This window comes from Mauremys reevesii, unplaced genomic scaffold (genome assembly GCF_016161935.1).
Source record: "Mauremys reevesii isolate NIE-2019 unplaced genomic scaffold, ASM1616193v1 Contig11, whole genome shotgun sequence".
Taxonomy (NCBI): Eukaryota; Metazoa; Chordata; order Testudines; family Geoemydidae; genus Mauremys; species Mauremys reevesii.
In genome coordinates this window covers 943,731-956,801 of record NW_024100727.1, presented here as the reverse complement: position 1 = coordinate 956,801, position 13,071 = coordinate 943,731, and the positions used below count along the sequence as shown (strand labels likewise).

Below are 13,071 nucleotides of genomic sequence, written 5' to 3'. Positions count from 1 at the left end.
CCCCGAGGGCGGGCAGCTGCAGGTAAAAGCAAATCAGGCGAATGCAGAGCCCGGGTTTCCTCCTGTTTCTCAAGGGGAAGAAAGCTCGACCCGCCCCTCGGTGCCGCCGCCACCCCCTCCCCCGGCTGCTGGGCCAGGGGCGGGCCGGGGCTCCGGGCACGCGCGGCCGGGGCGGGCCTAGCTCGGGCTGGGGCAGAGCCTGGACGCAGCATCCCGGGCCGCGCGGAAACTCGGCTTCCCGCCGCTCCGGGCCAGGCCGCGGCTCCTCCTCCCGGCTGCGCTCGCTCTGCTCCGCCCGGCAGCGGGGCCGGCCCGTGGCGAGGCGGCGCCGGGACCCTGCCCAGCCCGGAGCGGGAGCGGAGCTCGGCCGGGCCGGGCCCGCTGGAGAAGCCCCGCCCGCCTCCCCGGGGGGGCCATGGCCGAGCGGGCCGCTGCCCAGGTGAGGGCCCGGCGGGCGGGGGAGCCGCGGGGAGCGCGGGGCTGCCGGGCCGGGCGGGGGCTGAGCCCCAGGGCGGGTCGGGTGCAGCCCCTGAGCTGAGGCCGGGCCCAGTAACCCTGCTCCAGCCCTGACTGGAGTTTGTCCAACTTGTTTGAAACGTTTCCAGTGCGGGGGACCCCACAGCCCCCTTGGGAGCCTGGGCCAGCGCCCCGGGGTGAGGCTCTCAAATACGCCCCCCCCCCGTGTCCCTGGCTGCAGAGAAGCCCGTTCTCCCCTGTGCGCCCCGCCGCTGGGGGGGGGGGGGGTAGCAGGGCTCCCCTGGGGGCTCTTTCCTTGACACTAAACTGCCCGGTGTTTCCAGCACTTCCTCCCACCCAGGTCAGGCTTTTTATCGTTTTTGTCGCTTTCCTCTGGACTCTTTCCACTTTGTCCACCTCTTTCCCCAGTTGTGGTGCCCAGAATTGAACTGGGAGCTCCCCCTGCCTGGGGCTCCCCGGTGTCCAGCACTTTTACCTACAACACTCAGGTTAACACGCCCCAGAATCACATTAGCCTTTTTTGCAGCTGCATCACACTGACAACTCCTGTTCAGTTTGTGGTCAGCTGTAACCCCCTGATCTTTTTCAGCAGCCCGGCCACATAGCCAGTCCGTCCCCGTTTTGTAGCTGTGCATTCGATTTTTCTTTCCTAAGTGGAGTGCTTTGCACTTGTCTCTATTGAATTTCATCTTGTTGAATTCAGACCCATTCTCTGATTTGTCATGGTCAGTTTGTTTTAAATTTGACCTCCAAGGTGCTTGCAGCTCCTCCTAGCCTGGTGTCATCTGCAAATTTTATCAGCATGCTCTCTAGCTCCACGGTGTCTGAACGGGGAGGGGATATTAAACCAATCCTGGCTTTGGTGCTGTCTTGTGCTTCGAGGAGCATAACTCTGAATTCCCTGGGGCTGGACCCTGCTGTCAGGGGCAGGGGTTGGAAACTCTCTCCAGCCCCTCTGGCCTGGCAGTTTGGGGTCTGATTGTCAGCTGGAGCTGGAGAGACGCGCCCTGTTCCCTAGCCCAGCGGTGCCAGGGGCCTTTGCTGACCTCCTGCGCCTCAGTGTTTGGGGCCCAGTGTCAGGCACCCCTGGAAAGGGGGTCAGGTCTCTCCATTCAGGCCCCCCCACACTGAGGCCTGGGGAGTCAGTCCAGGCTGCTGAGAAGTCTGCTCCGTGGGTGTCAGTCCAGGCTGCCGGAGCCTGGTGGCAATGGGGGGGGGTGTGTGTTTAATGGCAGCAGGGCAGAGAGCAGTGGATGGGGGTTAAAACTGCTCATCCCTGAGCTAGGGCTACTCTGCTTCAGTGGTTCTCAAACTTTCGCACTGGTGACCCCTTTCACCCAGCAAGCCTCTGAGTGTGTTGCCGGCACAGAGTGCCCGAGGCAGCAACAGCGGTTCGTTGCCCGGTGTGCTTCGCTCCAATAAACACACCAAGGTGGAGAAGCAGACAAAGTTTATTTGAGATCTCAAAGCGGTGCCAGGAGACAGACTTGTCTCAGATCAAGCATCCAGCTACAAGCAGCTTTTCTCTTTTTTATACATAACTTTAACTAAGCCTCTTCTATCCCCCCCCCCTCCCCACCTTTCATTCCTATGCAGCAGATACACTTTGCAATAGCAATTACATTAAGCAGTTAAGTCATACTTGGCAAAAAAACAATTTAGCTTGTTAGTAACTCTTCTGTGAACTGTTATCTTGTCCTGCTCTCTTTGATCTGTTATTTTGCCCCTTAGCCAGGAGCAAGCATTATTACCTTCTGGTACAGGTGTTGCAACCGATAACCATTCTCTGTTGCTGGCCTGTTAGGTCGATTAAAGTTCAAACATGGGAGAGCTTTGGTCAGACATGGAGTGACTTTAGTTCATTCAGGCCTACTACAGAAAGGCTTCACTGACACTGTGGTTTTCCACCCTCCTGAGTTACCTAGTGTCATGCCTAATGACACCAACAAGTGCGACCCCCCCTTATAAATTAAAAACACTTTTTTATATATTTAACACCATTATCAATGCTGGAGGCAAAGCAGGGTTTGGGGTAGAGGCTGACAGCTGGCAACCCCCCACGTAATAACCTGGCGACCCCCTGAGGAGTCGCAAACCCCAGTTTGATGACCCCTGTTCTGTTTCTTAGGGCCCCAGTCCTATAGCACCTCTTCCCACAGAGTAACAAGTATTTGGAGGGGGAGTGAGCGGGGGGGGGGGGGCAGGTGGGGAAGGGAGGACAAAGCAGATAACATTAATTGCAAATATTATTTGTGTGTCTTGTGATAATGGCTGAGAGCCCCCGTCAGGGCCCCGGACCCCTCTGTGCCAGGCTCCCTGCAAACACAGAACAGTTTGATCATATTGTGTTTGAACAGCACCGGGCACAGAGGGGTCTGGCCCATGTCTGGGTCTCTTAGCCATTACCACAAGACACACTCAATTCCAAGTACTCGTTGTGCTGTGTCATATGGCAAGACCTGATCGTGCAGCAAGGTGCCGCACATCTCCTAAGAAGTACTGACAAAGCTCCACCTTTCAGGTGCTCAGCTCTTCCCAGGATCCGGCCTTCAGAGTGTAAGCATTGCCTCTGGCTTGGCTGCACGGCCCTGGGTGGGTGGGGATGATTTCAGGCAGCAGCAGGAAGGTCTCAGGTGGATTATTTAGGATAGAAATCCTGACAGGGCCCGTTTCAGTCAGGAGAGGCAGCTGGAACTGGGCCGATTCATAGCGTTACCAGGGGACCCAGATCCCCGCCAGCCCTGGTGCGTGGAAGCAGAGCTTGGGACTGGAAGTCCAGTACAGCCGAGCCCAGCAGAGAGATGTGACCTAGCGCACAGAGCTGGAGCGTTAGCGGGCAATGCTCTGGTCCAGGGGTTCTCAGCCTGTGGGCCGTGACCCAAAGCGGGAGCGCCAGCACGTTTCAAAGGGCCACGTGGCGGCTCCTGCAGCTCCAGTCTCGTGAGGCAGGCTGGGCTTGACTCCCCGCTCCGGGCACTGTGATCTTCGGGGTCACGGTGCCGCCCCTCCATCGTGACAACGGGGCCGGCCAAGCCAGAGCGGAGTGAGTGATGTGGCAACCCATGTGCCCGGTCACAAGGCCACTCGCACAGATGGGAAGCAGCTGGTCCCCATTAGTGGGGCAGGGCCAGACCTGGGTGGTGCTGCGACCTGGGAGCAGGGAGCTGAGCAGGACAGGAGCTGCTGCTGCAGGGTGAGCGTGGGGTGGGCTCTGCACACCCACGCACTGGCCCTGAGCCCCCTTCCTGGGTCAGTTCTCAACACCCATCTCCCCCCCCGGGGGGGGGGTATTTACTGGGCTGTGACAAACCCTCAGCTTTTACCAGTGGGTCCTGGGCCAAAGAGGCTGGGAAGCGCTGCTCTGGCCATCTCTCCCTGGCCGCAAGGGCTTGGGGCGGTGCTCAGCCCCTCCGCGCCCCCTCCCCCACCCTTCAGGCCCAGTTGGGCTGGATTTAGGGAGAGTACGGCCAGTTCTATCAGCTCCCCCATCCACCCAGTTAGATTCCCCCAGCTCCAGTCACCCTGTTCTTTCCTTCTCCCCTGCTGGAACCCCCCCCCCCCCATATGCCCACTGACTGGGTAGGTGTGACCCCTCCCGCCCCCCCGAGGGAAATCATAAGGAGCAAGGATATGACAGAGTCTGAGGCTCCCTTCACCGCACACACTGCAGCTTCCCACAGACAGCGAGAGACTCGGCATCGTGCCAAGGAACTTGCTGCTCCCGCCAGTGACCCGGAAATGCTCTTCGTGCACCGCGTTCCTAGCACGTCCTTAACGGCAACCTTGTGTCCCACCCCCTCCCCCGCTGGTCCTGTGCGCACGTGTCACAGTAGCCGTGGAGGTGGCGGGGAAGGGTTTGCGTTGTTCTGGGTGGGAGGAATGTGTTGTGCGTCTCCACAGGGGAATCCCGTCTGCTGACGCAGAGCTGGGCGCTTAGCGGACGTGCTCTGTGGACGGCAGATTCAGAGGAGGCCGTTGGCCTTTCCTGGCTTTTCAGGGCTGGTTCTCTGGGGCATCTCACTCCTGCTCAGCGTCAGTCCCTTTTAAGTGGAGGTTTGTTTGTGGAATAACGAGCCCCTGGCTCCACTTACGTTTCTGTCCTTTCAAACAGGCTCCAGAGTGGGCCCCGGACTCAAAGCGCTCGATGCCGTTCCAATCCCGCTCTGACCCCAGACAGACGTCTGCGAGAGAGAGCCGGCTGCAACCGGCAGAGCTTTCCATGTGGCCCGCAGTAGCTGCAATCCAAGCTGTGGACAGGACGGTGGAGTCCCATGCCACACGGTTGCTGACTCTGGAGAGCAGAGTGGGAACAGCAGAGAAGAAATTAGTCGATTGTGAGAAAACAGTGATGCAATTTGAAAGCCAGCTGGAGAGTAAGTGGGCGGCGCTGGGAACTCTGATCCAGGGGTATGGACGGCTGCAGAGGAGGCTGGAGAACATGGAGAACCTACTGAAGAACAGGAACTTCTGGATCCTGAGACTCCCCCCAGGCAGTAGGGGGGAGGTCCCCAAGGTAACGATATCCCAGCTGTTGCGGAGGGGCAGAACTAAATCACGTGCGGAGATTTTCAAGAGTCGGCGCCTAAAGCTGGGTTCCTACCTTTGTATTTAGGCAATGAATAAGTGGCCTGATTCTCCAAGTGCTGAGCACCCAGCCGCTCCCGTTGGAGTCCGCGGGTGTTGCCGTGTGCTCGGCACTCTGGAAAATCGGGGTATTTATTCATTGCCTAACTATTGCCCTTTGTGACCTGAGCGGCTAGTCAGAGTGCAGGGCCCTGGGGGTGTTCCCGCTGGAATTCGATATTGATGGTACCTTCTTTGTTGGAATGCTGTTTATTTACAAGGAAGGTACAAAGTCCTGCTTCTACCAACACAGGAGAGGAACAAAAGGCTAAAAGAGTGTGTCGTAGCTTATAGCCCCAAGCTTCTGTAGCCAGCACCAAAGCCAAAATCTCTCTAGGCTTTTCTGGGGTCCAGTACCAACCCGTGTTTCCAACACCCAGGCTGCTACTTGCTGGCTTTCTCCCTCCTCAGTGTCATCACTTCTGTGTGTTACACGCTCGCATGTGCCCCTCCTCCCACAGGTTCGCAACACCTTTTGTCTTAGGTGGAGATTTTGGGATTAATTTCCCCCAATGATTATGTTAATTGAAAGAAGCGTTTACATCCAGTGTCAGAGGTTGGTGACCTCTGCAGTCACCATACCTCTTGGCATAACAGGGTGAATGTCTGAACCGATGGGTATGTGTATCCTGGAACTGTTACTGTGTTACAGACGCTCATTACTGCAACGGCAGGGGTTTGTCCATCACTGTAGTAATCCACCTCTCCAAGAGGTGGTGGCTAAATTGACAGAAGAATTCTGGGGCTTAGAGGTCGGGTTAACGACCTCTTTCGGGTGTGTGAATTTTTCACAGCCCTGAGTGACCTAAGTTAGATCGACCTAAGTTTTAGGTGTAGACCAGGCCTTGCTTTAGACATCCACTTTTGAAAATTGTGGCCTCTTTCTCTCGTCAGTCTATTGAAAAATTTCTTTTCCCGTTGACATTCCATCTCTACAGCCATAGGCGCCAACTTTCTCCGGTGCCAGTGGGTGCCCGTGCCCCCCTACCCCTTTCTCCACCACTGGCCCCGCCCTGACTCCACCCACAGCTGGCCCCGTCCCCAAAGTCCCCGCCCTAATTCTGCCCCCTCCCTGCCCCTGATGCAGTGGGCCCCCACCGATTTTGGCTGGGCGGGGCCAGACGACGAGCCACGGAGGACCCGGGTGGCAGACGAGCATCTGCCGAAATGCCGCTGACAAGCAGCAACGTCAATAGGCGTCGCCGTCGAAATACCGCAACATCAATAGGCGCTGTCGCCGCCGAAATACTGCTGACAAGCAGCAGCATCCAGAGGTGTCGCGGCTGAAATTCCCCCCAAAAATGGCAGCATTTCAGCAGCGACGCCTCGGGATGACATAGCTTGTCAGCGGCGTTTCGGCGGATGCTCATCCGCCAGCCACTACGCGGGTGTCCTTAGACGCCCCGGTGGGCGCCGTGGTGCCTGTGGGCACCGTGATGGGGACCCCCGCTCTATTGGGTCCCTTCCCCAAATCCCGGCCCTGCCTCTTCCCCCAGCGTGCTGCGTTCCCCCTTTTCCCCCTCCCTCCCTGCCCCACGAATCAGCTGTTTCATGGCGCAAGCGCTGGGAGGGAGGGGGGAGAAGCAGGACGCGGCGGCACGCTCGCGGAGGAGGCGGAGGTGAGCTGGAGCAGGGGGGCGAGGCAGGGCCACGGAGCACCACCAATTTTTTTCTGTGGGTGCTCCAGCCCTGGAGCACCCACGGAGTTGGCGCCTATGTCTACAGCAAGGTTTCCCCAGTCAGGGCCATGCTCTGTAGCGTGGTTGCTCCTCTCTCTTCTGGGAGGACCAGGGTACGTTCTAACCAAGTTACAGAAACGTGCTACAGTAGCGCACAGGTGAATTGTGTTGTGACATGCTGCTCTGACGCTGCGTTGGCTGTTCCTTATTCACCAGCCTAAAGTGGTTTGGATAAAGGGAGTGATACGATCTGGCTGCCAACCTGTGTGACGGTGCCTAAAATCACACTGGTTAGGAACACCGGGGCTGTGCTGGGCCCATTCCCTCCCTGCTGTTACTCCGTGGCGGCAGCGCACAGCTATCAGCGCTCAGGCTCCGTATCAGAGTGCAGTGTTCAGATGTCTGCAGGGGAGGAAGGACGGCCTAGGGGATAGGGCACTGAGCTGGGACTCAGGAGACCTGGGCTCAGTCCCAGGCTTCTTATGTGTCCTGGGGCAAGTCACTTAGCCTGTGTGTGCCTCAGTTCCCCATCTGTACAATGGGCAGAACAGCACTGCCCTGCCTCACAGGCCTATTGTGAGGCTACACACATCAGACTGTGGAGTGCTAACATATGGTGGTAACAGGAACCTTGGTTAAGTTCAAATGTTGCTCAGTATTTGCAGCTTCGGAGAACAAATTCTGTAGGCAAAACCTGAACAAAGAGTCTCTCCACAGGGACCTCCTAGCTCAGTTAATTGCTGGGGCCAGATGATCCCCTTTGGATCAGTACTCAGAGAATACTGCTTCTACAGTAGCATCGTCCCAGTTCCTGAAACCTGCCGAGGGCCTGGGAAGGGTCACCCCTGTGAAAGGGGGAGCTGGGTGCAGCTGCAGACGTGGAGTCCCTAGCAGCATTTGAGCTGTGCTGCCTGGTACCTGGAGGGCAGGATGGAAGCTCCAGCACTGATCCTGGGGGAGAGCCGCAGCTTGCATTGATGGAGAGCTGGAAGCAGTCTCTGCTCTACCCTCCACCTGACCAAATTCAGCTTTTCCTTTCCAGCTTTGCCGGTGCGGGGGTGGGGGCAGCATAGCGTCGTGTAGCTCTAGCTGTGATGTCTGGGGTGTTTCTACATAAAACCCATTTCTAACAATTTCCCCAATAATAGCCAGGTGACATTGATCCTCCCCATCTCTGCTGATTCATATGACAGGAGGGATTGACCCAGGAGGTACTGAGTGTGCAACACTTGTGATTCCAGGTGCCGGTGACGTTCGACGACGTCTCCGTCTATTTCAACGAGCAGGAGTGGGGGAGCTTAGAGGAATGGCAGAAGGAGCTTTACAAGAACATGATGAAGGGGAATTATGAGGCCCTGATCTCCCTGGGTAATTCTTTTTTCTTCACTCGCTTACGAGAAGCTGTGAGATCACTGAAGGTAGAGTTGGCTCCAGCTCAAGTTTATTCTCCAGTTCTTTTGATTCCTAGTTGATCAGTAGGTAAAATCTTGTACTGTGCGTCTTTGACTGATGGTGCTTTTTAAAAAGAGATTAAAATACACGGTGCTGTTCCTTATTGCTCCACCTCCAGTGCTTTCTACATGTAGCCTAGATGGTGGGTGTATTGAGTTGTGCATATTCTATACATGCACAGAGACTCTGGCACTGTTGCGTTAATGTCAGATCTCCTGACTGAAGGCAGAAGTTGTATTTGAGCTAATGGAAACCTTTGCAGTCCCAAGTGAACATAGTGACATGGTGTAGCTGGTAGCACTGGAGGTCTCGCCATTTCATCTATGAACTTCATTCCCACTCCCTCCTTGGCCTGTCGGCTAGAACGGCCAGTTACTAGTTCTAACTGAGAAGGTGGTTTCTGTGATTCGGCTGCATGGAGACCCAAGTCGCATTACTCAGGTACTTTCCAACCAGCCGCCAGAGGGTAATGGCTTGTGTTCCCCACTGACCTGAGCTGGATTTGAACCAGTCACCTAGGAGAGAGATTCCATGCCCTGTCACTAATTGTATGGACCATCCAGTTCCAACTCTAGATAGTGGATCAAATTCAGTGCTGGTGTGTGTGGGTATCTGTAACAGGGTGAACTAGATCTGGAGGCCCCCTGCAGCCTAGAGTGGCTGCACGGGAAGCAGCCAATCAGAGGGCTGTTGGAGCAGCCAATCAGGGGCCTGAAGGGCCATATAAAAGAGAGCAGCAGAGGAAGTGCTGTCAGTTGCTGCCTGGAGCTGGAAGAGGAAACTCTGGGTTCCTGGCTGGCGGGAAGAGCAGCAGGACCATGGACAGCTCACTGCAGGCAGGACTGAGCACTGGGAAGTCTGCTTGCAGGGACCAGGAGAACAAGAGGTGCTCCTGGCTGGCTGCAGGGGCTGAGGCAGGTAGTTGCTGGCGGGTACCAGAGAATGAGGGAATTGCTGCTGGCTGGCTACCAGGACAATTAAGGCAGGCTACGGAGAGGTGGCCCAGGCAAATGCAGGTAGTTAAAGGGATGTGGCTGATGCTTAGAGGGTCCCTGGGCTAGGACCTGGGGTAGAGGGCAGGTCTAAATCTCCCCTGTCCCCCAACAGCCATTGGGGAAAGTGGCAGTGCCCTGAGCGAAGGGAGTGTAGACAGGCCCAGGGAAGGGAGTGTACATGGACCTGTTATTCAGTGAGTGGCTGCCAGGCACTCGAGCGGGGTTATTAGCCAGCTGGAACACGCCTGGGGCAGCGCAGGGGGCAGCGGTTACGAGCGTTCAGACTGGCCAGCGCCAGGGCTCCCATGAGCCAGGCTGCCCTTGTGCCAGGTCTCTGAGCCGTCTCCTGTCACCTGCCCATTGTCCTGCTGCTGCAGAGCCGGGCTGAGTTCACCTGGTCACGTTGTAACGGGAACCCACCCCCTGAACCCCTCTGGATCCTCCAACGAAATGAGTTGGTTCCACTTCGTTCCGCAGCCTCCAGTCAGCACCACCAGTGCGGAATCGCAAGTTGTAACGTTTCCTAGTGGACAGAAAACTGGAGCGTCCGAAAAGCAGCTGAAGAGAGGAAAAGCCTGATGCATTAGGGATGTAAAAGGTTAACTGGTTAACCAGTAAGCATTAGGCTCACTGGTTAACCCAAGTTAACCGTTAACCCCAGCGGCTGCGTGTCAGGACGGCAGGGGCGGGGACTGTCACTTTTTTAACCAATATTTCCATCCCCAAGATACATCATGTAATTAGGAGGAAGGAAGGGAATAATCCCAAGGGTTGACAGTGGACAGCAAACTCGATACCCAAAATGCACTGCCCACTTCACCCCAAGTTTTCCTTGGCTAAGATCCTGCACCTGGAATTTCAGGACGTGACTGTACGTTGGGTGTCGGAGAGCAGCCCTGGCGCCTCCCGGCTCCCGGGCGCGGTTGTATTGTAGTATAAATAGTGTCCAAAGGAACCCTGCTGCCCCTCTGTGCCTGGCTCCCTGCTCAGCTTCTTGGTGCTTAATAAATAGGCACGTGGATTAATACTTGCTGTGCCCATGGCAGCCCCTTCCCTTAGGAAGACTCAGAGAGCCCCACCCCTCAGAGGAACAGCGCCCGCCCCGGTGCAGGGCATCCCTGTAACTGTGCAGCGTCTCTTCACCTCGCCTGTCACCCCAGCACTCGGGGGTTGGGTATTTCAAACCATTGATGATGATCTGTAATGAGTATCCTGCTGTGTGACTCAAACACTGGAGCGTCTCTCTCCATCTGCAGATTACGCCATTTCCAAACCTGACCTTCTGTCCCGGATTGAACGAGGGGAGGAGCCGTGTGTGGGGGATCAGGGTCGTTCAGAGGAGAGCGAGATCCCTGCAGACCCCGGCCCAGGTACATTGAAACCGCTCAGAAATGAGCCCTGAGGCCTCTCGCTTCAGCTGGGTTCCACTGGCTGCCGGGGCGTTCCCGTTGCTGGAGGTGTGACTGCCTGGCGAACGTGCACAGGAGTGACGTTAAATGGCTCTATCCAGTGAAAGCTTCACGAGCTCTTTCATTCCCTCCCTTTCAATCCGACACTTGTGCCAGGGACAGGAGAACGTTTGGGGGAATTCGGGCGAAATGGACGTTGCTTCCCCGAATCCCTGAGATTGCACCAGGGGGTTGAGCGTCCTGTGTGTGTTATTCCCGTTCTTTGCTTTTTTAATCGAATCCCAGCCAGCGGGTAAAAGCAGCGATGGGATGAAGCCCCAAATCCGGATCAGGATCTTGCAACCGCTTCCTCCCCCGTCCCCCTAGTTTGGTTTGCTCACCTGTGTCCAGACACCCTGTGACTCGGGACATCCCCTGGCTGCCCCCCAGGTTAGGCAGGGCAGGGAGAAGAGACAAGGCCTCTCTGGAAGGGGCAAGTGGGAAAAGCTCCTTTGAGAACCCAAAGCCCTGAACGGCCCAGGGGCAGTTACACAGTTTAACCCTGGCAGCCTGTGTGCTGCAGAATGTCCCGTGTCCTGAACGGGCTCTGAGACCGGCCGGGCTCGCCAGCCCCCGGGGGAACCACTCGAGCAAAGGGAAGCTGAAATTCCAGCCAGCTCTCAGAACGGGCTGCTCCTCCCATCCGTGGATTTCTGTTGTCCTTGTCCCCGGCGAGTGCCATCCGCAGCTCTCCCCCACCCCCCCTCACCTCCCCACACCTCCCCACCCCCGTCCTATCCCTTCTGGCATCAAACCCGTCTGCAGCCCTCCAGTTCCCCTCCCCTCAGAGCTGCGCTAGCGTCTGTTCAGAGCGGGCCCCCTCTGAAAACCGGTGCTGGGCGGAGATGGGTGTGAAGCTCCTTGGCCCAGCTCTCAGCGGGGAGGAGAATCACGCAGGGTGTGTCTGCGTTCAGGCTGGAAGGGGGAAGGGCCAGCCAAGGAGCCGGACCCACGGGAGTTCTGATCAAAGGAGCAGGCTAACGAGACGTGTAGCCGTGGGGGTGCGGCGGGAGGGACTAGCTGCCCCACGTACGATCTCATCTGAGCCGTGACGGATGGACCTGGGGCAGCCAGCCCCTCCCACCGCCACGGCTACACATCCAGCTCGCAAGTCGACGTACCCTTAATACCCTAGGCTGGGATTGGCCAAGCAGCCTAGCGACTTCGGGCTCCCACTGACCGTCCATGGGAACTGGGTGCCCAACTCCCCTAGGCCCCTCTGAAATCTGAGCCCTTCTCTTTCCTGTGAACAGAATCCCCCGTCTCTGCACCAGCCATTTCATTGTGGATTAACCAGGAGGAGGATCCGGGCTGCGGGGGCCAAGCGGACTCTGGGGAAAACGAAATCAGTGGAAGCCCCTGCTCTGGTGAGTAACGGATTTTGCCATCTTGGAGCTGGTGAGTGCAGTAATCAAACCGGAGCTCTTACGTCTGCACCCAGCCGTCTCCAGGGACCAGCAGCAGTTTTCTTACCCTCTGGGCAGCCAGTCACCCACGTCTGCACTGCTGGACCCGACTTCTGCCTTGTCCCCCTGCCTTTCAGCAGCAACACCCTGCCGTCGCCTCGCCCCGTGTGGGGCTGGCAGTGCCCCGGGGGTGCTGGCAGGGAGCAGCCCCTCTGCTCAGGAGCTGGGACGGGACCTGCCCTGCGTGCCGAGAGGATGCTGTCTCGCTCCCCTGCCTCCAGCGTGGGAGCCTGACCCGTCTGGCCGTTAGTGCAGGTGCTCTGGGTTCATTAAGCCCAGCAGGGCGGGGGGTCCCGTAGTGTTCTGGCCGTTCAGCGGAGCCGCACAAACTTGTCGTGGAGCGGAGGAGGGGTCCAAAGTGAAGGTGGTGGGGCCTGAGATCGGTGTTCGGCTCCGGCCGAGAGCGGGGAACATGGTGTGATCCTCTTTGCCCTGAACAGAGTTTCAGGTTGTCCCCCCCGATGCCGCGTCCTGGGTTAAACGAGAGGATGAGCCGTGTGCGCAGGATCCGCCGGTCTGTGGAGAAGGCAGAACCCCTGCAGGCCCCAGCCCTGGTGAGTAGCAGCCGAGAGCCGTGGGCACAGGGCGTGAGGGGACGAGCGGGGAATCCAGCCGGGCCGTTTTACCATTCCTGCTCGTCCGGGCTCAACTTCTCTAACGTGTTGTTAGTTTACAGGTCGCAAGCCAGCCGGTCGCACCCCCGGCCCTGCCACCCCCCAGAGCCCCCCCTCCTCTCCCTCTTTGGGTGGTCTGACCACTGGTTTTATCCCCTCGTTTTCTGCTTCCTCGTGCGCCTCACCAGCACCTTTGTAGCCATTCAAAAGAGGTGTCGTCTCTCCTCCAGCAAGAGCCAGCGCCAGCTTTAAACCCCCAACTCAGAGGAAAGTGGGAGTAGAAGCCAAACTGGAGCCTAATCCCCCAGGAGTGGAAG

The 13,071-nt window shown here is 57.5% G+C and overlaps 1 protein-coding gene across 4 annotated transcripts in view; it reads left to right on the top strand.

Annotated features, from left to right (window-relative positions):
- Positions 1–13,071, top strand: part of LOC120392703 (zinc finger protein 777-like) — a 28,835-nt gene continuing 15,764 nt past the window's right edge. For 2 of the 4 annotated variants that reach the window (XM_039517463.1, XM_039517459.1), the window contains exon 1: positions 69–439. In XM_039517463.1, the coding sequence (XP_039373397.1) occupies positions 416–439 (24 nt within the window). In that variant the 5' untranslated portion in view covers positions 69–415. Of the gene's footprint in view, positions 23–68; positions 440–4,588; positions 4,991–8,020; positions 8,148–10,482; positions 10,597–11,927; positions 12,042–12,580; positions 12,695–13,071 lie in introns of those variants that run through there. The other 2 variants (XM_039517465.1, XM_039517464.1) reach the window with 2 other exon arrangements.